The sequence below is a fragment of the Caretta caretta genome, chromosome 6, assembly GCF_965140235.1.
Source record: "Caretta caretta isolate rCarCar2 chromosome 6, rCarCar1.hap1, whole genome shotgun sequence".
Lineage (NCBI taxonomy): Eukaryota > Metazoa > Chordata > Testudines > Cheloniidae > Caretta > Caretta caretta.
The window spans coordinates 61,751,528-61,776,349 of record NC_134211.1 but is presented as its reverse complement, the minus strand read 5'-3'; the positions used below and the strand labels follow the sequence as shown (position 1 = coordinate 61,776,349).

Genomic DNA, 24,822 nt, shown 5'->3' with positions numbered 1-24,822 from the left:
ACTGGATTTTTGACTATAATAAGCTCTCAAGCATCATTTTTCTTTCTTTGTCTCTGTAAATTTCAGTTATTACTGATGAAGATTTTCATCCCTTTGTGTGTGGATGGTGAAATTGATGTTTATTGACATCTACTGATAAAAATCTTATCCTTCTAAGTTTGCTACTAACCCCTGAGACTGACAAAATTTTAAAATCTAATTGGCCGAGTTTGTGAGGCCTTATGCTCAACTTGATGTCATTCTCTGTCTGAGCTGTGCTCATCCTCCCACTGAAAATTATAGTACTGACACCCTGAATTTCTTATCTTCCAGACAGAAAGAAAATAAATAAGAATGGTGGTGGGGAAAGGCTGTGGGGGGAGGGGGGTCCTGGCATGGTGGGGAAGGGGGTTGCAGAGTCCCTGCAATAGATGGAGATGGGAGCATGGCTTGTGGGGTGGCGGGAAGGAGCCCCTGGTGTATACAGTGGGTTTGGCCTACAAAAGCAATGTGGTGGTGGACACTTGCTGTAACTTTCGCTGTTAATGTTGCCTGTCCATGCTGACTGAAGTGCAGAAAAGTAAACAGCAGGCTTGGACTGGCCTACAGTGATATTTCTTGAGGCCTCAGGACTTGGAGGCCCTTGACCTCTCCAATCAGTTGCAGGTGAAGTACAGACTCTCAACAAACTGAAATCCACGGATCCCCTTGGCAATGGCATTAGCAGTCCCCTTTTCTAACAGAGGAGAAGACCCTCCTCAGACCTTAGAAGTGGTAGATAACCTCAGCTTGAGCTAACACTGCCCTGATCACCCTGGGGGGCACCTCTTTTGTCCTTGCAATGAAGGCTCTTGTGTCCTAGTCTGCCCCTGCCTAGTTCTTGTGTGCTGACTAATACAGTAGTATGCTATTTGGGTCCCCAGACCACAGGAGATCCGGGTGTGATTTTTTTTAAACACAAAAACAACTTACTGAAGTTTAAAGATGTGCCTGAGCTGCAGAGTTTGGTGGCCAGATGTGGGTTTTTGGTTTGGCTTGCTAAAAGGGACAATTAGCTGTGAAGTTTGGATCTGGATCCAACCTCCCAGTTCAGCTGACTAGATGAGAGGGGGACATAATGTCATGGAGGGCTAATGGACTGGCTTGTGGGGGAAGAGGGAAACTTGCCAAGAGAGGGTGCTATGATGTTGGGTCCTTCACTCCTGTAGTAGCAGTGTTTCATTCTTGTAAGGCTCAAGAGCTCTACATGGCAGCTCAAAGCTCTCTAGGAGTAGAGCTCTGCTCTGGCTGTGCAGGAGCAACATAGTAGGGAGAAGGCAGCTGCTGTCAGAGCTGATTAACCTAAAAGGGAGGAGCTCTACTCCTTTGTGACTTCGAAGCCTCTAAGGCAGCTACCACCACCTGCTTCTCCAAAACAGCAAGTCGGCCTTTCTGCCCCCACACTCCAAGCTCTAAGAGGAGGTCCACAGAATGTCGTCTCCTTGCTATCATAATGTATCATGGAGCTTCCTCTGGATGCCCACTGAAGGGGCTGCAAAACTTTTAACTGCAGATGTTGTTACTACTCATTATGTGCTAAGAGCTGGGCAATCAAATCTTGGTGAAGTGAATTACTGCAGGTGTCAGACTTACAGGAGTTTCAGGCTTGGGCCCACTCTTCTCATCGGCAACCCATGTATTCAAGAGATGATTAGGCTATTGAATAAGAGTCTGACTCTCTGGCCTGGAGTCCATTGAAACAAGCTCCCACCCATTCCATTTAGACATCACCTGAATTCAGTTTGGTCATGGGGCATATGCAGATGCCAAGTGGAATGTTTAATACCAAATTCCCAGTTGGATTTACATGTAATGTATCATAAACCTAGATCCTATCTCAGCCATCTCCCTTCAAGGCTCAGTCCATTAAAGCTCTTTCAACCTTTCCATGTTTCCAGGGCCAATGAAAAAATCAAATCCTGCCACTTATAAGGATTTCTTAAAAATATGAGCTTCTGGTTTCATCTGTAAATCTCCCAAGGTGTATCCACACTAGCCTTTTTTTCTCATATTTTCCACTATTACTAACACTTGTGCAGTGACTGCTGGAGCACTTGTGTAGACAAAGTTATAGGTAACTGCTAGCATTTTAATCAGTGTGTCATCTATTATGTACTTTGTGGGTCTAGACCAGTGGTCCCCAAACTGTGGGACATGCCCTCCTAGGGGGGCACAGAGGAATATTCAGGGGTAGGGGGAGCACAGCAGGGCCTGGGCCAGTCCCCACAGGGTGTGGGGCACTGGGGAGGGAGCCCAGTCCAGCCCCGCCCCCAGTTCTGCTCCAGCCCCGCCCCCAGCCATGGTCTAGGCCATGGCCCTGACTGCAGCTCCACTCCTGGTCCCAGTCCAGCCTCAGCTCCCTCCCCCAGCCTTGGGCCTGGGCCCCAGACCAAACCCACCCCCAGCCTTGGCCCCCTTACCCTGACTGCGCCCAATCCCCCAGGAGCCACAACCCTGCTCCCAGCCCTGGATCCTGGGGTGGGGGGGGTGGGGGGGGAGGGGCCGCAATGTGAAAAGTTTGGGGACCATTGATCTAGACTACAGAGGGGTTAAAGATGCTGGTCGGCACCATTCCCTTTTGTTCTCACCCCTGGATAGCACCAGGGGAGCAGCGTCTATGTTAGCAGTGATGGGAAATATTTTCAGAAAAGCCCACTCTGGACAGAGGGCCCCAGTGTAATCTAATGTCCTGTGATCATTTCACTTGCCCTACAAAACAAAATAGTGTGAGCACTCTTCTCCAACATGCTGTTGATACTAGACAGCTTTGCCATTTTAACTATACCGGCATAATTAGTGTGGGGGAAAAAACCCGAGTGTAGGTAGTAATACCAGTATAAAGGTGCTTATATCAGTATACTTTAGTTTGCTTCCCGAACTGGAGTAAGTTATACTAGTGTAAGCACCTGTTAAATCCACACTAGGGTTTGTAGCGGTATATCTGCATCAGTAATAAATAAATCACACACACACCCCCCCGCCCCTAACAGACCTGATTATACTAGTACAACTTTCAAGCATAGACCAGCCCGAAGTGGTATTAACTTCAAAGGCTAGTTACAACCTATGAAGATGCCAACAATCAAAGCACAAACACTCAGCTTGGAGTCTGGACACTCATTAAATAATCAGCTGTCTGCTCCATAGCCCTCTTTATTACTGGGAGAGACTCTTTACTTGTTCTTTGAAGTGAGACTTTCCTGTCACATGTCCTTTTTTGGGAAATTGAAAATTCTCTGCCTCGTGATCCTTGGAATGTGCCCCCTTAGGTTTTGTCTGTATTCAAATCTGCAACAGTTTAACTTGATCTGTTTAAAAATCATTACAGTGCACTCGATCACAGTGCGGATGCTCTTAATCCAATTTAAACCATTAAATCAATTTAAGCTAAATTGATGTAAAACAGGAACCTTTATTTCCTAACTCTTCCTCTTGTGTGTCCATCCCCCTCTCCTTTTCTTCCCACCCCCAGTTTTACTAAGATGACATAAGGCCCTGGAGTCAAAGAACAGAGAGCTTTGTTTTTCTTTCATCTCAAAGCACTTAACAATTTTTATGTATATGTGGATCCATGGCTAAAATTCAGCCACCTCTGAGATAGAAGGAAAGAGGGAAGAATAGGGTTTCTAGTTCGAACTACATATGGGGTTGATGCGGGGGCAGAACTTAGTTATCTGAACTGGATTTTGGTATATTCCTTTGTTTGTTTTTTAGGTGCCATGGAATCTTTAACAACCATTTTGTTGGTTGAGACATTGGTTTTGCCTCTCCTCTGAAAGACATGAGATCTGAAAAAGCTTGAAATTTGCAGTTTTTTCAGGAACCCATAGTGTGGTGTTTTTGGGTGGAAGAAGCAACTTTTAGTGGTAAAACCATCAGGCAAAATATCAGGAATTTGGCACCCAAATCAGCTATCAAAAAGCTAACTCTACCCCCCCCCCCCGCCCCCAAAATGAAGTGATCTGGTAATGCTGAGTTGTCTCTTCCCCCATGAGTCTTTTGGAAGTGCTATTAGTGTCCGAGGGAATTGGGGAAAGCAATGATTCATTCCTGCTTTTTATTTTTCTTTACCTACCTGGGAAAATCAATGTTATCTCATGTAATGGTAAAGAAGAATGAGCTTGTTACTGGGGAGAGATTCATTATAGTGGGACCTGATGTGGTTAGGAACATGCTGCTTTGCTGGCTTTAAGCTCATTGTGGGTTTGAAGGAAATTGGAAATGTAAGTGAGGGAAGATTCTAACGCTGGGGCTTGGACACCCAGAGAAGACCGTAAAGGGTTCAATAACATGGGAAACTTGGGAAAGCGGTAAAATAATGTCAGAATAGTTATGATAAATACAAATTCACATTCTCTGGCTTCTGGCCACCTTCCAGGAATTCCTGGAACTGGCTACCCAAGTATCTGGATTTGCCAGTTACAGGGCTTGTGCAGCACAGTAACGTTGTCATGTTATGTTACAACACATTGAGGTTGCATCAGAATATCCTGTTCTGATGCAACTCTACAATGTAAATGTTTCCCAAGCCTAGAAACTGATTTTTTGGGGCACCCATTAATGTCTGAGGGCCCAGACCCCGTGGGACACTGACTGACATGGGAGGGATATGCACACGAGGGAGGTTGGGGAAATGTGATGAGCTGAGAAATGTCCCGGTTTGTGGACAACCTTGAGAGCACTGAGTCTGAATGGTAGTTGACTGTTTTGGTTTTGTGGGTGGGCAGAAGATAGAGATCATCTAGTGTTAAAACAGATTAAAGAAATGTTTTCTTGGCGCTAAATCTCATAAGATGTGCAGAGAAGTAGGGTGAGGGTGTCCGGGTGTGAAATACAATAGATGAGACAGCCCTATTAAACCATTCAGTGCATCTTCTTGTCAATGCTTGTGTGTGTATGTATATGTATATAAATAAAATAAAAAAAATCGCTGGGTGTTTTTTTTTTTTTTCAGCCTAGTGTTAAATTTATCACGCTCTGATCCTTCTCCAGTAGGAGACTATTCCACAGCTTAGGAAGTCTTAGAAGCAGCAATGTCTCCTGCTGCCATTCTGCCCTCTTGCTTCAGAGCTGATCACACAATCCCCAGATGTTGTACACTTGCGTGTCCTAGAGTCACATCTATAGAGAAGACAGCATCTCCTAACCCTCCTGTCAATAGGGGAGACTTTTCTCTGCTTAGCCTAGTGGATTAAAACTGCTTCACAACAGGCTTCTTTATGGACGGGTCATGGTCATAATGAATGACTCATCTGCTAGCTCTCTAATCATGTCCTCTTGCTGACATTCATACAGAAGTGCCTGCAAGGCATACATAGATGTACAAGTAGAGCCTAGTACATCCCGAGCTCACCACTATGGCATGCCAGCTACCAAAAAGCTACCTGGCTTCATTAGAGCCCAGGCTCCCTGATCTGGTCTGTGGGAGGGATAGTTGTACCTAGTAGCCTCTTCTTTTGTACAGAGAAAAGGGAGTGTTTAAGGATGTTTTTTAGAGATCATTCTTGGTTCTCCATGAAAACCTTTCCCTTTTGCCTGTTTGCCTGCCTGATGCGTCACGAAGTATCCAGGGCAGTAATTGGAGATGGAAGAGCCATTGTATAAGCAGGATTACTGTTTTTGTGTGAGCAAACAGTTACATAATGAAGTATAGCAGTAAATGGTCAAAGTGGGATTTTTCCGGTTGCTTGCATGGTGTATCAGTCAGCCTTCTACATAGTAGTCCCAGCGTTTAGAATGGCAGCCTGGAAACTGGCTATGGAAGTCTTTCACCTTTAGATCATTTCCAGTCCAGCCCAAGCAAGTAGTGAATTGAAGGTCATTCCTGACTGATGATTTTCTAGTTGCCTCTTTGTGTGGTATCCCCATTCAATTGCCAGCACTCTAGTCCCTGCATCACAAAAAAACACCGCAGTGGCAGTATCAGCAGAGAGGGCATGAAGACTGAATTTCCTTGTGAGCTCTAGAGCTGCGGCTTACGGTTCAGGAATGAGCCACGTTGGCAGGGTGGTGCTGCTGCCTGCACTGTAGAGATGTTGTGGTTAAATGGAGATCCTCAGTTTCCAGAACTATTGGGTCAGAAATAATTTCCCTGCACAGATTTAGAGGAATTTTATCTGCTAGTGCAAGTTTCCTCTTGTGGGAGCTAAGTGAAGAGGTGCATTTCACTTAAAGGGAAGGCCAGTAATGAACATCATCCAGTCTGTTAGGATTTTATCTTCCCCAAAGATATCCAGGAGTTAGCATGTGCACCAAGGAGAGCAGATCCTAAATAGTTTGATTAAATATGGTCCTGCATTAAATACATTAATGTAGATGCTTGGTCAGCTCTGAAATCGGGCTAACCCAGGTCAGTTTGTGCTGTTCCTTGCAAATTGAGGGCAGGACTTGCTTGGCTGTCTGGATATTCCTTTGGAGTAGCTAGGACATGTTTGCTGAATTGCAGTATAGAACGTAAACATCTGTTCGAAGTTCAATTTTTTAAAATTGTTTTGAAAATAATCCTAGATATCAGATGGAAAGAATCACTAAGCCCCATCCGGGCCCCACTTCAGGAGCCAGTGCAGTGCTGATCCTATCGTGTGTTCTCTTGTTCTTTGTCCAGTCAAGATTTAAATATCTTCAGTGATGGCGCATTCTCCACTTCCCTGGAGATTATTCCACAGCCAAATAGACTTTACTGTTAGGAAATGTTTCCTCATATTCAACCTAAACTTTTGATTGCTCAGTTTCATGGCATTACTTTTGGTCTTTAACACTTTTCTTCTGCTTGGTCACACTCTTAAATACTTCTTGGAAGGTGAAGTATGAGGATCAGTACCTTCATTGAAGTCAGTGGAATCCCTTTGTATTTAAACAGGTGCTACAAAGATGAAAATCCAACCTCATGGGGTTGTTAGTAGTAGTAAGGTAATGCCTAGAAGCCCCAACTAAACCTGGGGCCCCATATGTCCTAGGTTCTGTACAAACATACTAAAAGACAGGGATGGTGGGAAACTGCTTTATCTTGCACTTTACTGTTAGTTGCTTTTCCTGCTTCATCCACCCCTGACTCTCATCCCTTTGCTGTATAAATTACACTTAGTTTGCATACTCACTGAATACCAGATGAAAGTGGCAAAACCGCATAACCTGCTTTCCATCCCTGTACACCACTATTTATCACAAGTTTGCTTACCTACGAAACAGATAGGACATTAGGTTTTTAAAAACTATTTGAATGTTTGTCTTTTTGCTAGTTATGCCAGCATAAATGTGACACTCACGCTAACGTTCCCCTAGCACCCAAAACCTGTAACAGACGCAACACCCCCCCATCCCAAAAAAGCAGAGTTTTTACCCTGAAACAAGAGGCGAGCCAGATACTCCGTGAAATCCATCACTAGGGGCTTGGCTATTGTGATGAATTGATTTTACATAGAAGGCTGTCAGATACTATGGTGATGGGTGGCAGCAAAAAATTCTAAAATAGATAGCTAAGGTAGACAGTCTATTTACTTTTGGCATTCATCTCTCTAACCATGAAAACACACTAAACAATTCCTTTGTTTTTAGGTCACTTAAATTTCAGGTTCTTGGTCAGTAACAAAGTGCTGCAAAGTGTGGGTCGTAAGTGCTACAGGGAAATTTTTTAAAAAGATCATGAAAATATTTCCATTTGATCTGACTTATCTTTTAAAGCTTGAGCCTGATTTGAGCTGATAGCGTCCTTTTTATCTATCATAAATCAGCCACTCCAGCCCTTAAATCATTTATTATGTTTCTCTGACGTCTTTCCCATTTACAAACTGGGAACCTCTGTATAATAAAGAGGTTTATCTCTAGTCTTGGTAGGGAAGTGATGGCATCCAAAGCAGCTGTTGCTTAGCCTAGTAGGCAGAGGGAGGAACCCTGTGGGCTGAGAGTCCCTTTGACAATTAGCTTTGACAGACAGGTGTGTAGTTATAATCTGATATATCTGATTTGCACCAATAGAAGGAACAGAATTGTCAGGCAGTGATCTATTTAGTCTTTAACCAGCTGTGTCTGGAAATTACTCATTTTGAAAAGGGTCTTTTCAACTACTGTTGGTTAGGTCACAAGTGTGAGTTTGCTGGTCGCATCCCAGTTTTCCAGTGAAACTTTCTTCACCGCATGAAACAGACACAGTTTGGCACAGGAATGGTAGAAGATGCTGCAGTTCTGGACTGAGGTGACAGTTGTTTGGAGATCCAGAACTGGTAGAGGTGCACTGCCTGATCTGCCCAGGGAATTTTGGCTCAGTGTCTGCCCACTCTCTATGCCTGGCATCATTCTCTTCCTTTTTAAACATCATGTTCACGTGCATTTAAATCTTTTATTGCCGTGTTTGCCTCTTAGGCTGGTTCAGTGAGAGAAACTAGTCTCCTCAGCATAGAAGAGACAATTAAAGAAACATAGAAGAGCACAGAGACAGAACTCCAAAAATGCTGATTGGTGCAGGAGGACAGGGAGACTTTTATGTACATAAGACAGTTCAACTTCACATATATTGTGTATAATATTTTATGTGGCTGCTTTCCTAAAACTTAGTACAAAATAATAATTGAAATTAAGAAACAGAAAAAACAAAATAGGCACAGAAGGATTGTCTTATGATGATAGCACAGAACTGGGAATAAAGAGATTTTGCTCTGTCTCTGGTTTTTTCAGATAATATGTATGACACTGAGCAGATTAGTTAGCTATTCTAATCCTCAGTTTCCTCCATCTACATTTTGGGGGGGGGGGATACTGTAGGTAATTAATAAGGGGGTTGGTAGACTTTTAGTAAAATAAATGAGTAATATATTCACTAATGGTTGTTAGGTGCTTTTGAGGGTTTTTTGTTTTGTTTTAAGAAGATGCTGGAGAGGGGCTGAATTGTCTGTTCTTAATCTTCTGCAGTAGGTTGTCTCTAACCTTACTAGGAGCTGCTGCAGTTAAAGCTATAGCATCCTTCATATAAAGTAACTCAAAAGTGTCTTTCTAGGAAGACTAGAGAGAGAATAACTCTATTTCCAGAGCTGGGTGCACATACTCCACGTACTCTATCTGCATACGTGATTAACAGCCAAGTGCCATTTGTTGTTCCTTTTGTTTGTTTTTATGGTTTTTATTTGTTTTAAAGAATGCTGCACTAGGTGGACCATGCTGATCCAGTATGGCAGTTTGTGTTCCAAACTTGACTACAGTTATGATGCTAGTGCACAAGACCTGAAACAGAAACTGACTGGAAAATGGCTATAATAAGTACAAGTGAAATAGACTTAAATTCTTGTTCATTTCACTTGTTGGTTCACTCTGCCATTCAACAGACTCATAAATGAGAGGCTAGGAGCTGGCAGTAAGTGTTGGTTCATCATTCTAACTTCAGCTCCTGGGCGGCTGATCATAAAGTTTAATAGTCCTCATCTATCTATCTTATATCTGAGAGAGATAAATAAAGTTGTCTCAAGGTCACTAGTCAGTTCTCTTGCATCCCATCCTATTTATCTTGTGTGTGCTTGTTGTTGTTACTTTCCTGACTGCACATACTACAACTAACATGCTTTCCTCATAGATTGTATTTTTCTAAATGGACAACCAACCTAATTCTCAATTACTGAGGGACAGTCTCCACTCATTGATATATTTTTGCTTTCCACAACCAAATCTCTGTACAACCTTTTCATGAGTGATGTACCCAAGTATTCAAATTCTAATATCTAAACTGTATTGTTAAATCTATTTACCTAAATTTGGGTTATTGCTGATTATATACTCTCTGTATAATATGACTTTAAAAACAAACTTTGTGGATAATCTAAGCACTATACCCAGACGTACAGACACTCTTTTCCCAACCTATGGATTATATCATTTTTTTTAACACTAGCTTTAATAAAATTTCTAATACAGCTTGTAAGATCCTTGCAGTAGGACCCTTGTCTTGCTTAGCTAAAGTCCCAGCCTCTGGTGTTTAAATAATATCTAGTAAGAAGAGTGTATATTGTAAAGGCTCCAGGAGAAGGTGAGTGTTTTTGCTCCTGAGAGTGTTTTCATGTAGTCCTCTCAGATGCACATTCTCGGCCAAGACTGTTAAGTCATCCAGAGAAATCTGAGCCAGACTCTGCAACTACAGAAAGCATTTGATATGTCTAGAGACAGACACGTTGCTGGAAAAAGCCAGGCTGCTCAACCATCCCTCAAGAGTTATTTACTGTCCTGCTTATTCTTGCTCCAAGCCCAAACTTTTTGCATTTTGTACGAGTATTTCCATAACAAAAGCAGAAAATGGAGAGGGAAACCCTTCTTGAAGATGCTGTCTTCCTTTTTTTAAAAAAAATAAAATTTAGTTTTATTTCCAGGTAGTTGCAAACTGTTTTGAAGGTATTCATTTCTGTGAGTTGCCTGTGTCTCCAGTTGGCATCCAGTTGACTTTGATTCATTTACATACTGTGACCTTGTTTGTTAAAATGTGAAAGTTGGTGTGGCGGTGTTGTGGTTCTGATCCCTTTGGGGTGTGACGGGGTTATGTACTTCAGCTGAGTTCCTTTGGAGTCTTACCCCTTCCAGGGCTCCAAGGGAACAAAGAAAAGAACACAGACTAGGAAAACAAAACAGTCCCAGGTGAGCCACTGGCTTCTCTTCCTTTGGATCGTCAGGGGGCGGCCTTGGTTAAGTCACAGTCCAGCTATGTGTCTGCTGGTTAGCAACCAGAGCATATAGTCTAGCTGCCTTCTCTTCAGGGAGTCTGGCCCATCCACAGGCAAGGGTATAGGCTCTGTTGTGCGTCAGGCCTCTCCCTGGAAACTGGGGGACTAGCAGTCTGTCCTCCTCCTAGAGCAGCCTGCTGCTCCCCTTGAGGAGCCATCAGCCTTGTTGTTTGATGATCTTTGTTGTATGGCACCTGCCAGGGTGGCTTTACCCCTACACAAGGGGTTTTTGAAAAGTATTAATACCCTATGGCAAACCTTCTCCTCCCTGCCATCCATTTCAAAAAGGGCTGAGCGCAAATATTTTGTGCTAGCTAAAGGGCATGAGTATCTCTATACAGAACCAGCCCCAAACTCCCTCGTAGTTGAGACGGTTGACCCTGCCTCTCTCTGGTTTACTTGGGGCTATGCCCAAGTATAAAGACTCAAAGAGACTGGTTCTGTTTGTGCGAAAAATTTATTAGTCTTCCAGCCTTCAGTTGAGAGTGGCCAATCACCAAGCCCTCCTTGCTGCTGTGACAACATGTGGCAGGCCATGGCTAAATTCAAGGTGTCTCTGCCCAAAGGGTCCAGGATGGAGTTCCGGGCAATCCTCGAAGAGGGCATGGGTGCAGCCAGAGCAGCCCTCCAAGCAGCCTTGGATGCAGCAGACTCTGCGGCTCGCACCATGACCTCGGGCATTTCCATGCAGAGGGCATCCTGGCTGCTCCTCTTGGGTCTGTCAGTTGAGGCTCAGCAGTCAATGCAGGACCTCCCCTTCCACAACCAGGCTCTGTTTGCAGAACAGACTGACAGTAAGCTGCATGGACTGAAAGACTCCCCCAGTACCCTGAAAACTCTAGGGGTGTACATTCCCAGTCCAGCCTGTAAGCGATTCAAACTGCAGCCATCTCAGGGTCAAGGGAGCCAAACCGGGCAGGAACTGCCCCATAAGAAGAGTAGGGGCTACAAGTGCCGTCCGAGCCACCCACCGCCACTCTGCCCAATCGGGCTCAAGCTCTGGATCCATCTTTCTCGCTGTTTTCCAACTGCCTTTCTTTTTTCCTCCCCACGTGAACCACTATAACTTTGGACTGCTGGGTCCCCAATACTGTGGTGCAGGGTTATACCCTCCAGTTTCTTTCTAACCTCCCCTCTCCCTTCTCCATCCCTCTTCAGGGACCCCTCTCATGAGTCTTCTCATGCAGGAGGTAGAAGGGTTGCTGTAGCTGGGGCGGTAGAAAATGTTCCTTGCAAGTACAGGAACAAGGGGTTCTGTTCCTGGTACTTTTTAATCCCAAAGGCCAACGGCGGTCTACATCCCATCCTGGACCTGCGAGACCTCAACAAATAGCTAAGGAAGCTGAAGTTCTGCATGGTCTGCCTGGCCTCCATCATCCCCTCCTTGGATCTGGGAGACTGGTATGCCGCCCTTGATTTGAAGGACTCCTATTTCCACATAATGATCTTTCAAGGTCACAGACACTTCATGGTGGGATCCAACCACTCTCAGGTCGCGGTCCTCCCATTTGGCCTCACAACAGCACCAAGGGTGTTCACAAAGTGCATGTCAGTATTAACTGCTTACCTCAGATGTCAAGGTATCCAGATCTACCCAAAGCTAGATGACTGGCTCTTCAAAGGCCACTCCAAGTTTAGAAGGATGTTGTGATGCTGCAGGCCATGTGCAGATTCCTGGGCCTGCTGGTAAATGGCAAAAAGTCGACGTTCGTTCCGGTGCAGAGGATAGAGTTTATCGGAGCGGAGCTTGACTCCACCTGCTCCAGAGTGTTTCTCATGCAGGAGAGATTCCAGATGATGCTGGACCTCATGCGGGAGTCTCCGCATTCCCCCGATCACAGCCAGGATTTGTCTGCATCTGCTGGGACATATGTATGTCGTCTGCCATGCCATGCCAGGCTCAGGATATGGCCCTTACAGCAGTGGTTGGTGAATATCTATTTCCAGTCCAGAGATCACCTGGAAAAGATTACCATCCCACCGACGATACTTACCTCGCTACGATGATGGACCAACCCCAGGGCGGTCCTAGAAGGAGTTCCATTCAACAGCCCTCATCACTCGATCAAGTTTATATCAGACACCTCGGTTGGGGAGCACATCTCAGTGGCCTCCAGACCCAGGGCATGTGGTCCCTGGAGGAGATGATTTTACACATAAACATCAAGGAGCTCAGAGCAGTACGCTTGGTCTGCAGAGTCTTTCTATCGCACCTGGCAGGCAAGGTGGTGAGTGCTGACAGACAATATGGCCTCGATGTTTTACATCAACAGGCAAGGGGTAGAATGTGCATTGGCCCTCTGCCAAGAGGTACTCCAGCTGTGGGATTTCCGCATCGACCATGCAATCCAACTGGAGGCCTGTCCCCTCCCCGATGTTGGGAACATGCTGGCTGATCGGCTGAGGCGATCATTTTTTTTTCTCTTGCCATGAGTGCTAACTCCATCCGGAGGTACCCAGACCCTCTTCCAGAAGTCAGGAACGCCCCAAGTGGACCTGTTTGCTACCAGACAGAACAGGAAATATCATCGTTTCTGTTCCCTACAAGGCCTAGGCGAAGACTTCCTCTCCGACACCTTTCTCCTGTCATGGTCGGGGGCTCTGATGTACACGTTCCTGCCGATCCTGCTCAGCAGCAGAGCTCTGTCTAAGGTCAAGAGAGACAAGGCAAAGTCATCATGGTTGCCCCGGCATGGCTACGCCAACATTGGTTCGGCACGCTGATGGACCTAGTTGTGGCCGCTCCCTGGCCCCTTTCCGACCGACTGGATTTGCTCTTGCAGGATCACAGGGATCTCCTATACCCCAACCCTCGTCTCCCTCCACCTCATGATGTGGATTCTGCTTGGTGGAATTTGGAGGAGCAGGCCTGCTCTAACGAGATACAGCAAATCCTCTTGGAAAGCAGAAAGCCTTCCACTAGAGTAACCTACCTGACCAAATGGACAAGGTTCTCCCACTGGGCGTCTGAGCATAGCATCTCTCCAACATGCTCCTCTTTACAATCTGTTTTAGATTACCTGCTCCATGTTAAGAACCAGGGGCTGGCCCTTTCTTCCATCAGAGTGCACCTTGCAGCTATCTCCGCTTTTCACCTGCCAATCCAAGGTCAGAGTGTTTTTCCCACAACATGTCAGTCCAATTCCTGAGAGGCCTTGAGACTCTTCCCGCCGTCCCAGGCTCCTATCCCACAGTGGGACCTTAACTTGGTTCTTTCTAGGCTCACGGGCCTGCCATTTGAGACTATGGGCTCCTGCTCAGACTCCCACCTGTCATGGAAGGTCACATTCCTCGTGGCAATAACATCCACGAGATGAGTGTCAGAGCTTAAAGCCCTGATAATCGGAGCTGCCGTATACGGTGGTGTTCAAGCACAAAGTTCAACTGCGACCCCATCCGGCCTTTCTGCCAAAGATGGTGTCTTCCTTCCTTCCCTGTTAACCAGGACATCTTCCTCCCGGTGTTTTTGTCCCAAGTCACTGGGGAGGAAAGGAGGCTGCATGCTCTGGACGTCAGACGTGCCCTGGTGTTTTACCTGGAGCATACCAAGCCCTTCCACAGGTTGATCCACCTCTTCATCATGACAGAGAGGATGAAGGGCCTTCTGGTGTCATCGCAGAGGATTTTCAACTATCATCTCATGCATTCAACACTGCTACGAGCTGGCACCGGTCCCACTACCGCCAATCGTGAGGGCCCACTCGACCAGAGCTCAGGTGTCCTCGGCGGCCTTCCTGGCGCACATTCCCCTCCCGGACATGTGCAGAGCCACGATGTGGTCTTCAGTTCACACATTCACGGCGCACTATGCCATCACTAAGCAAGCTAGAGATGACATTGGGTTTGGCAGAGCTGTGTTGCAATCTAAATGTCCATGAACTCCTACCCACCTCTGTTGGCACTTGGAATGGACATGAGCAAGCACTTGACGAAAAGACAGTTACCTTTTCTGTAACTGGTGTTCTTTGAGATGAGTTGCTCATGTACGTTCCACAACCCACCCTCTTTCCCCACTGTCAGAGTTTCCAGCAAGAAGGAACTGAGGGTGGGGGGAGCCGGCAGTGCCTCATATACCGCAGCGTATGTGTGCCCCTCCAGGGGGTGCCAGAACCAGTCTGCTACGGATACTGCTGAGGGAAAAAATTCCAGCACTTGAGTTCCATATGTCTGTCCAATGTGCAGGATTAATAGGACTCCCAAATGGTTTTTCTCTGGTCTTGTAGCATCATGATATGTGGTGGTGTCCTGAGCAATCTCAGAACATGGCATAAAGGCGCAAAGTCATTCTCCCTGGACACAAATTAACGTCCTGTAAGAGAGAGCCAAAAAGGTGGTTCTTATGTCTCTGGGGCTTTTTACTCTTCACCCTGTACTCATTTTTCAGCAGCCCTCTACTCCTTTGCACTGTATAACAGGCAGGAAACTGCCCTTCTATATCTGCTGTCCCTGTGCCACTGTAAGTTACTTAAACATAGCTGCCTATCTTCAGCTAGGTCCTTGTCTTGATACGCCGGGGGAATTCCGACAGATCTGGATACATTTGTAAAGAACATCATCAAAGTTCTGAGCCTGTGACAGATCAAAAGAACATGGAAAATTTCAATAATTCAGAGCTCCATCAGCCCAAGACACTTGATACTTAGTGACTGGCTGTGTTGCCTTTATATATATATAATGTCTTGTTTTCCCACCCCACCCCTTTCACTGTCCATGTAAATAGACCCTAAAATGGTAATTACTTTTAATAGTCAGTGGGTAGGTGTGCACACACCAGGGGAGTCTTTCAGGAAGCCATCTCTAATTTCTTGTTTACTTTGCAACCCTCGCCATCTGCTGAATACTTATCTCAGAATCTCATAGCTCTGTTGCTGTGTTTTGCTGTGCCCAGTGGGATGGGAGCCCTGAGGCAGTTTCTCTTTGTAACACACTTAACTCCAGCCAGAGCTGGCTGGAAATTTCAGAGCTCTTTCTAATGGCTGAATCAGTGCTGTTGATGCAGTAAGGTCGGGCGGTGTCTGGTAGGGCAATATCCTAATAGTTACTGGTGAGCTGCAGGGCATAGGGTGGGGAACACCTGTTTCTTTCAGCATTACACTCTCACAATGACTAGGTTTTTAGAATGCCTTTTGAGGAATTTGAATCCAGACTTAACCCACCTTTTTGCTGCTCTGTGTGTTACCAGGTTGCCGAGTGTATGATTTTGGAGATCTGAGTTTCACTCAAGTGCCCAATGATGAGCTGTATAACAACCTGGTCAAATACCCACGCTCTGTGGGATTAGCCAGCCAGGTGCTGGCTGACTCTGTGAGCGGAGCAGTGGCTGCTGGACACAGCTGTGTAACCATGGGAGGTGACCATAGGTGAGTCAAGCTGGATGAGAGTGGTGGCTGCCGTTGAATGTCACAGATTGACAGTTAACTGTTTGAGGTGGAGTATCTCCTTTGGTGTAAATCAAAACTGAGATGAAAGGACGAGGGGTCTGGGGCCATAGAAGCTCTGCAAGGCATAGATTGGGAGAGTGTCAAAGTTGCTTGCGTGATGATGTTGCTGTGAGTATCTGCTACTCCCAGGCCCTGCAGTGTTGAAAGCCCCTTCCTACTTTCCTGGCAGTACCATGTGGGGACATATTTGTTTTGTCTTTAATTCTGTGACTCCAAGAACCAGCAGAATAAAAGAAGCAATAAAAAAGTGATCTTAGAAAGTAACAGACAGCAGTGACTTGTTTCCAAATTCTTTTGGAAGCTGCAAGTAATAAAAACAAATGAAGCTGCCCTTTTTTGAGGGAATTCATATGGTCAGCTTCACCCATGTTGACTTTTGTGGACATATTTTTAGGGAGCTTGCAGGACACTAACCCTTAGGACAGGTGTGTAACTCTTTGGGGACCAGCTAGTTCCTAAAGGATTTGGGGGGAGGGGCTAGGGAGTGCTGTGGTGAGAGAGAGAGTCCTAAGTCTACCTCCATATCCTCTTCTTTCCCATTCTCCAAATGTCACATCCCTCTTCTGTCTCTGCCCCCAGACTGGGAACAGCAGGGAGGAGGTGGGCTGTGTCGAAATGAGGCAAAATGACTGGAGCCAACAGAGTTCGGTTGGTGACTGTGCAAGATGAGCCTGCTAGGTAGGGGTGAGATGGGTTCTGTTGATGCTCACCTGGACCTGGGACAGGTGAAGGCTAGAGAGGTGGGAGGGCTCTTGGTAAGAGAGCCTGAAGGAAGAAAAAGCAAAGCCCTGCCCCCATATCGCAGTACTCGTGTACTTCTTCAGAGTTTTATGCAGAATCATGATGCATAGTGATACATGTCACACTGATGTTTATGTGGTGATGGCAGGTCTCACTGGGATGAGATGCTGCAATGCAAATATTGAACATTTTGAAATGTGGCAACCTCGTTTATCATAGTCCCTGGAATTGTTCAGTAGGACGTGTTTAATGTACTTTTCAGCTTGGCGCTTGGTTCCATCAGTGGCCACACACGGCAGTGCCCTCACCTCTGTGTGATCTGGGTGGATGCACATGCCGATATCAACACCCCTCTCACAACTCAATCTGGAAACCTCCATGGACAGCCAGTCTCATTTCTGTTACGAGAGCTCCAGAATAAAGTAAGTGGCTTTAGGTTTTGTTTGGAGGGAGGGAGAGGTTACTGTACAGCACACTGTTTGTTTAATTTCAATTCTGGTGAAAGGTGCTGACTTATCTGCCCCTGAGGTTGATCTCCCGTTTATCCCCTAGATAAGATAAAGTTACAGGCATCCTATGTTTATAATCTACTAACTGCTAGTGCTGAGAGAGACTATTCCTTATTCAGCTCTTGGCCTCTTTGTAGATACTGTCACCTAGGGGGCACTTACTGCTGGGGTGCTAGTGGATTTTGTGATAGGCACATCTGCTAGGAACTGGATGGAGAGCATGAGCCCATGTCACAAGTTGCTTGATCAGGATTTGAAGTTGAAGGTGAGAGGCTTCATATCCCATTGCCACTCAGTCTCCTGTGCTAAAACAGACCTAATGCGTCAGTAAAGGCTCCAATCCAGCAACTGGACACTGTGTGGAGCCTGCATATTCTTGTAGCCAATACACGGAGACTGTTGGAGTGCGCAGGCAGCAGTCCTGCTGGGTGAGCCAGAAAGGGAGCCTCCCCCATCTGAGCCCATAGGAGCTGTGCCGAGCTCATCCCTGTATAGCTCACGTGCCTTTTACCCTCCCCTTGTACATCTCTATTTGGAACTGTTCCATATTTTGACCACCTCAGGGCCTGTCGGGGGCAGGGCCTGCATGGGCTGTCCTGATACATTGCTGTAGCTCTAGACGTTCTAGTAAATGTTACAGCTCAGGGCTGCTTGTAGCCTGCTTGGCAAAGTGCCCTGCTGACGATGACCATTATCTTTAAAGGCACAAGAAGAGCGGCCTGCTTCTGCAGCAGCCCGAAAAGAGGCTCGATATTGGTACACCTAGGGCATTTAATAACCACACTGCCTCGGCTGCAGCCTGGAAGCCCTCGTACAAGTTCTTATAGCATACTATAGGGGCTGCCATGGTAACCAGTACAGTGTCTGTGGCATCTGCATCGGGGACCTAGTTAGAAGTGAGCATGTCTACTTCAGCCTAGGCTCCAGGTTAGGGAATAGGAGAGGGTCACCGCCTGCAGGCTGAGAACGGCAGCTGGAAATGCAGTAAATCTGGTTCTCTTCACAGTATCCTACTTTGTCAGTATGTGTATTCAGCACGTACTGGGTACCTGCAGGTTATGCATCAGGCTGTCCTTAAAGGAAGGATGTAACTGTTTGAAACAAGTGTTCAGTGCCATATTACACACAATGGAAAGGAAATTATGCAGCCAAACCACCCTGAACTGAACTCCCAGCAGATCCTGCAAGCTAAACTAGTTCTACTTGTGCATTGGAAACCTCGAAGGAGCATCTGTAGTATAGTCCAAGGGACCAAAATAAAGTGTCTCCACATTAAACACCAAGTCTCCCACCCATCAGCCAGGCCAGCATGTGAGAGCCATCAAAATATGAGATCCCTGGGGTCTGCTGTGCATTACACAGATCTGATCTTGGTAATTCCATCCTGTTTCTCCTTGGGATGCATTTGAATAATCTTCTTTATGTGAACTGTTAACTAGCTGTGGCTTTCTATGCCAGAGAGGGCTGCAGTAATCCCTGCATGAGGTTAGTAAAACACTCAAACTCCTCAGAGGGAAGGCCCCAGTTAATGTAAGACCACTTGATGTAATGAGCTAGCCACTCCTTGAAAAGTCCAGCCTGGAAATAACTAGTCAGCATTTACCTCCAGTTACACCCAGTAGAAAATGGGTCAGCGGGGGAAGGAGACCTTCCTGTGACAGCTCTGGGTCCCCGTCTGTCTATCTCTCAAGGAACAGAGAAGCCTGTGAGAGAAGGAGCTCACCTGGCCAAGAGTCAGCAGTTGCTTCTGGATGGAGGAGGGGACAAAGCCCAATAGGTCTTTCACAACAGGGGAAAGGAGCAGGCTCCAAGATCCTGGGTCCCTCAGATTTGTTTCCTTGTTTCCCCTTCCCCCTCCCCAGTGGGAAAAGGAATAGACTCCACTGACTCCTGTGACCCTACAGTTGGTTAGGGGTCTGCTCAGCTGGCTCTCTCCCTTAAAGAGGAGGGGGGAGAGAAGAGCAAGGTTCCTAGAACTGCTGGAGAAACAGCAGCAGCTGAGTGCTTTCTGAGGCCAAGGCAGTCCAGGACGATGGTGGCAGCAGCGAGGAGGAGCCCTGCTCAGGCAAAATCCACCTAAATTTAGGAGAGGTGGCTGCATGAATTGTGGTGGGAGGGAGGGGGTCTGAGTGGGGTTCACCCCCAATGTCCCACAGAAAGCTCAGGCAGGTATCAGAGCGCCCAAGACTGCATAGAAACCTCCCCACTTTAGGCCCCCTACCTCCACCTGTAACAGTGCAGAACCAGGTTTCAGAGCAGCAGCCGTGTTAGTTTGTATTCGCAAAAAGAAAAGGAGTACTTGTGGCACCTTAGAGACTAACCAATTTATTTGAGCATAAGCTTTCCTGAGCTACAGCTCTCTTCATCGGATGCATCAGTGCAGAACCAGGGCAGCTGACAGAACCTTTTCATAGCATTATGGTGTGACACCGCAGACACCTCACATTTTGATGGCTATCATGGCCTGGCTGATGGGTGGGAGATTTATTTTTAGACCTTTATTCTGGTCCCTTGAACCACACCACCATTTAGGGGGAGAATTTACCACTGGTGCAAGAAAATAACCTGTTTTCACACTGTATATAATCATTGTGACAGGTTTCAGAGTGGTAGCCGTGTTAGTCTGTATCAGCAAAAACAACGAGGAGTCCTTGTGGCACCTTAGAGATGAATGTATTTATTTGGGCATAAGTTTTCGTGGACTAGAACCCGCTTCATCAGACGCATGGAGTGGAACATACAGTAGGGAGGTATAAATACATAGCATATGAAAAGATGGGAGTTGTCTTACCAAGCGGGGGGTCAGTGCTAACGAGCCAATTCAATTAAGGTGGAAGTGGGCTCGTTAGCACTGACCCCCCGCTTGGTAAGACAACTCCCATCTTTTCATATGCTGTGTATTTATACCTCCCTACTATATGTTCCACTCCATGCGTCTGATGAAGCGGGTTCTAGTCCACGAAAACTTATGCCCAAATAAATACGTTCGTCTCTAAGGTGCCACAAGGACTCCTCGTTGTTTTTACATAATTTATTGTTAATCGGTAACAGCTTGTAAGTGAAAGTTCAGTGGTTTGGCTTTTCGTGTAGCGGGCGTGACTGTACATCTGAATTACCAGAGAAGGGATTATGCATGAACAAAATTTTTTATTTGTACTTGTGTAATAGATAAACTGCACTGATAGCTGGAGAGGAGAGCTTACCCCTAACTCGTGTAGCTCTTGCTGGGTCCCCCTTCACTCAGACCGATCACTCATAAGCCTGAAGAATACTCTGGTTCTACTCTTCTAGCTGTATTAGTATACAACCTTTTCAAAGTGCTGTACAAACACTGACTAGTCCCTGCTTGCCCTTTAAAGTAGGTAGTAATGTCTTACACATTCTGTCTTGCCCAAGGTCACAGCATCATAGTTGCAGAGGATTCCTAGTGTCCAATCCTGGGCTTAGTCTGTTACGTCACTAACTTAGTGATGTCAACGATCATGGCTCAGCGTGAGCTGTACGTTTGGCTCCTCACAGGCTGCCTCTCTATGGACACCCTCTCCCAGTGACAGGCTTGTGCCTGTACTGTGCTCAGGGTAGAATCTGCAGTTCACCCCGCTCTTAGACTGGGTCTCCAGATCCGCTGCACTCCTGTTTACCAGCAGGTCCAAGTTGGGTTTAACCCCTGCTCTAGACTTGCTGTGATCGGAATAAAAAAAGTGCATGGACAATGAACAGCCTCTTCAAAGTATGTAGTCATAGGACCATGAGAGGAAAAGGATTAAAACAGACCTCTATGTATATTGTCTTCCCTAAACCTTAGCCTTTCCTTGCAAGTTCAGGCACCCCCATCACTGGAGTTGGACAAGGTAGTCTGTACCCCCTGCAGCCTGTCTTACTCTGAACTTCAGTCAGTGGCCCACCCTCTGAGTTCACAGGTCCATCTTTTTATCCCTTTTCAAGTCGCTTTGCCTGTCCTGGGCCTCTGGATTATGCAGCTCACTGCGGGTGGGTCAGAAGTAGACTTCTAGCAGTGGATTCACTGTGTTATCCATTAAAGATCAGCAGCTGCGTTAACCATTGTCTGCTTTCCTGGAAATGTGTAAAACCACTCAGGATTCAGTTAACTCTGCCCCCATAAAGCAGACAGCATGTTAATCACCTAGATAGAGGTACATGCTATTTATATAAAGAGGTTTGCCATGGTTTTCACATCTGCCTTTGCCAGTTCTTGACAGAGAAAAACTTTTGCTGTTGTTACTTCTGCAGCCCATCCACATAAGCTCCACTGCAGGCACTACAGATTCAGTGTTCCCCTTATTGTCCATCTGTCCATTCAGGTGACAGCGCTGTCGAGGAATTGGTCCCATATTTTGAGTCGGAGCTGGGATTAAATTCCATCTCTCATTCAGGGCTGGCCTTACCTTGAGGGGGCCGCCTCAGGTGCCAGACTGTGGGAGGGGGTGCCACTAGAGCCCAGATTGTAGAAAATTGCGTCTGCTGCTGGTGCATATGGATTCTCTCTGCTCTAGATGCACGGAAATGGTGGAGTGCTGTGCTGGAGGAAGGAGGGCACAAGAGACATAACAGGCAGGCAGGAGAAAAGGTGAGAGGGAATAACAGAAAGCAGCTGGAGCTGCAAGGAGAAGAGGCTTCTTCTCCTCTCTGTGTACCTCTCTAACACCCCCAGGAGCCTGGATTGATTAACACCAGCTTCTCATGGAGCTTCCTGTTTCCTGCTGCTTCCCTGAACCCACTTGAGGAGAACAGGCAGTCAGCTGATGAAGTAGTAGGAGCCATTCAGGCCCTTAAGACGTTGATATCTTCCCTCAGTCAGGCCCTGCTACCAGCCTGCTTATTTGTCCCCTTCAGTTGAGTGTTGAGAGCCACTATAGCTGGCACAGAACAGCAGTCATGAGTGAAAGAAGGAAAAACACCCCTCTGGGGCGGCATTCAGAAAAAGAGAAAGCAAAGGAAGCTTTTCTATCTAAGCAGGAAGGAGCTCTCCTAAGATACATAGACACACATGTTCACAGTGAGCCTTCCAGCCCCAGTGAGGATGTGAGGGGTGAGGAGGTGCCTGATCTTCTAGTTAGAGTGCAGGTGACCTGGTAGCTACTGCAGCATCAATATCTCCATCTCAAATGGATGTAACCATGCACATTCCTGAAGAAAAGTGTAGATCAGAGAAGAGTGTGGTGGAGGCGCAAGAAACAGCTGCTGCTGACTTCAGTTCCTTAAGTCTAGATGATCCAGGACTGTGGACCCACTTGAGCTGTAGCCTGAGGGACTTCCTTGTACTGCATGGGCCACAGCAAGTGAAAAACCTCAAGTTCCCCAAATGTTCCCCGAAGACCATGAAAATAGAAGTTTCCATCCAACACATTACTGGCGTGAAATCCCCAGTGGTGACAAAGTGGAGAGGCCATGGCTTTTATGTACTCAAAACCCCAGAATGCTGCATACTGTGTTTATTGCAAAAACAGTCTTCCAGTCTAATGTTCCAGCCACATTGGCTTCTACAGGAACAAAGGACTGGAAAAATCTGGCATGCCATGAGAAGGCAGCAAATCACCAGAGAGCATTCCATAGGTGGAAAGAGCTTGAGATGAGACCAAGGTTAAAGGGCACCATAGACTATCGGCATCAAGAGAAGATTGCGTCAGAGTCTCTTTACTGGCAAAACGATCTGAAAAGGCTCATTGCCATTGTGAGAGTGCTTGCCACCCAAAACCTAGCACTGCGTGGCACTTCAAATCAGCAGTATGTGCCAAACAATGGAAACTTCCTTAAAATTGTGCAGCTGATGGCTGAGTTTGATGATGTTCTCCAGGAGCACCAGAAGAGTCACCACCCAAGAAATGTACACGCACCACTACCTTGGAAAAACCATTCAAAATGAGATCATACAGTTTCTGGCAACAAGAGTCAAACAGAAGATTGTGGCAGATCTGAAGTCAGCAAGATATTCCTCTGTTAGTCTGGACTGCACACCTGACATCAGCCATATGGAACAAATGATTTGAATGGTGCATTTTGTAACAACAGAACCTAGTGCAAATGTTCCTGCAATGGTGACTGTCAGAGAGCATTTTCTAGAATCTGTTGACATTTGATGATACTACAGAAGCTGGTATGACAAATGTGCTTCTTAAAAAGCTGGAAGACATGGCAATTGTGATAGCTGACATGAGAGGTCAGGGCTATGATAATGCTGCCAACATGAGAGGAAAGAACAGAGGAGTGCAGACACGGATCCGAGAGTTAAACCCTCAAGCATTTTTTGTCCCATGCAGTTCTTAGTCATTGAACTTGGTGGTCAGTGATGCAGCATCAGCTTCGAGTGAGGCTGCTGAATTTTTTAATGTAATTCAAAACATCTATGTATTTCTCTCTGCATCAACTCATTGATGCAAAATTTTGAAGCAACATCTGGGAACATCCGCTCTGACACTGAAACCACTGAGTGCCACACGATGGGAAAGTCATAGGCTTTATCGCCTCCACTCGAAACACCAAATTGGGAAGATAGATGACGCCATAGTTGCCATTATGGAGGATAATGCTATGACAGGAACTGTTTGTGGGAGAACAGTGGCAGAGGGAAATGGAATCACCAGAAACATATATAACTTCAAACTTCTGTGTGGCTTAGTGTTGTGGCATGACATACTGTTTGAAATAAATGTTGTAAGCAAGAGACTCGAAGGTGTTGACCTTGATCTATCTGGAGCAATGGAAGAACTGGACAAAGCAAAGTCATACCTACTGTCTTACCAGTCAGATGAGGGATTTCAAAACTTTCTGAAGAGTGCACAGAAGTTGGCAGAGGAACTTCACACTGAAGCTGTATTCTTGAATGGGTGGGAAAATAAGAGTCAGAGAAGACTTTTTTTGATTACAAGGCATGGGATAATCCCATAAGAGACCCCAAACAACAATTCAAAGTTGAGTTCTTTAATCAGGTGCTAGATTGTGCAATACAGTCAGCTGAACGTTTCATGCAGCTCAAGGAACACAGCAGTATATGTGGGATGTTGTATGATATTCCAAAACTCCTCACTATACCTGAAGAAGGCCTACATCAGCAGTGCAGGGCACTAGAAACCGTTTTGACACATGATGACATGCGTGATATTGATGCGAGTGATTTACGTGATGAACTGAAAGCCCTTTCAAGATACATTTCAGCAGGATCAACTCCAAAGGCTGTTCTGGAATATAGGTACACAAATAAGATGACGGCCCTCTTTCCAAATGCTTTTGTGGCTCTGCACATACTTCTAACACTTCCTGTAACAGTTGCCAGTGGAGAAAGCAGCTTCTCCAAGCTGAAGTTAATAAAAACACATCTACGCTCCACAATGACACAGGAGAGGCTGGTCAGCCTTGCAACCATCTCAGTAGAGCATGAACTGGCCCAGACAGTGGACCTTC

At 46.1% G+C, this 24,822-nt stretch overlaps 1 protein-coding gene across 1 annotated transcript in view; it reads left to right on the top strand.

The window, feature by feature from the left end:
* ARG2 (arginase 2) overlaps positions 1 to 24,822 on the top strand; it is a 35,903-nt gene that overhangs the window by 5,509 nt on the left and 5,572 nt on the right. The window contains exons 3-4 of the mRNA XM_048854072.2: positions 15,895 to 16,072; positions 17,157 to 17,316. Coding sequence (XP_048710029.1) covers positions 15,895 to 16,072; positions 17,157 to 17,316 — 338 coding nt within the window. The remainder of the gene's footprint in view (positions 1 to 15,894; positions 16,073 to 17,156; positions 17,317 to 24,822) is intronic.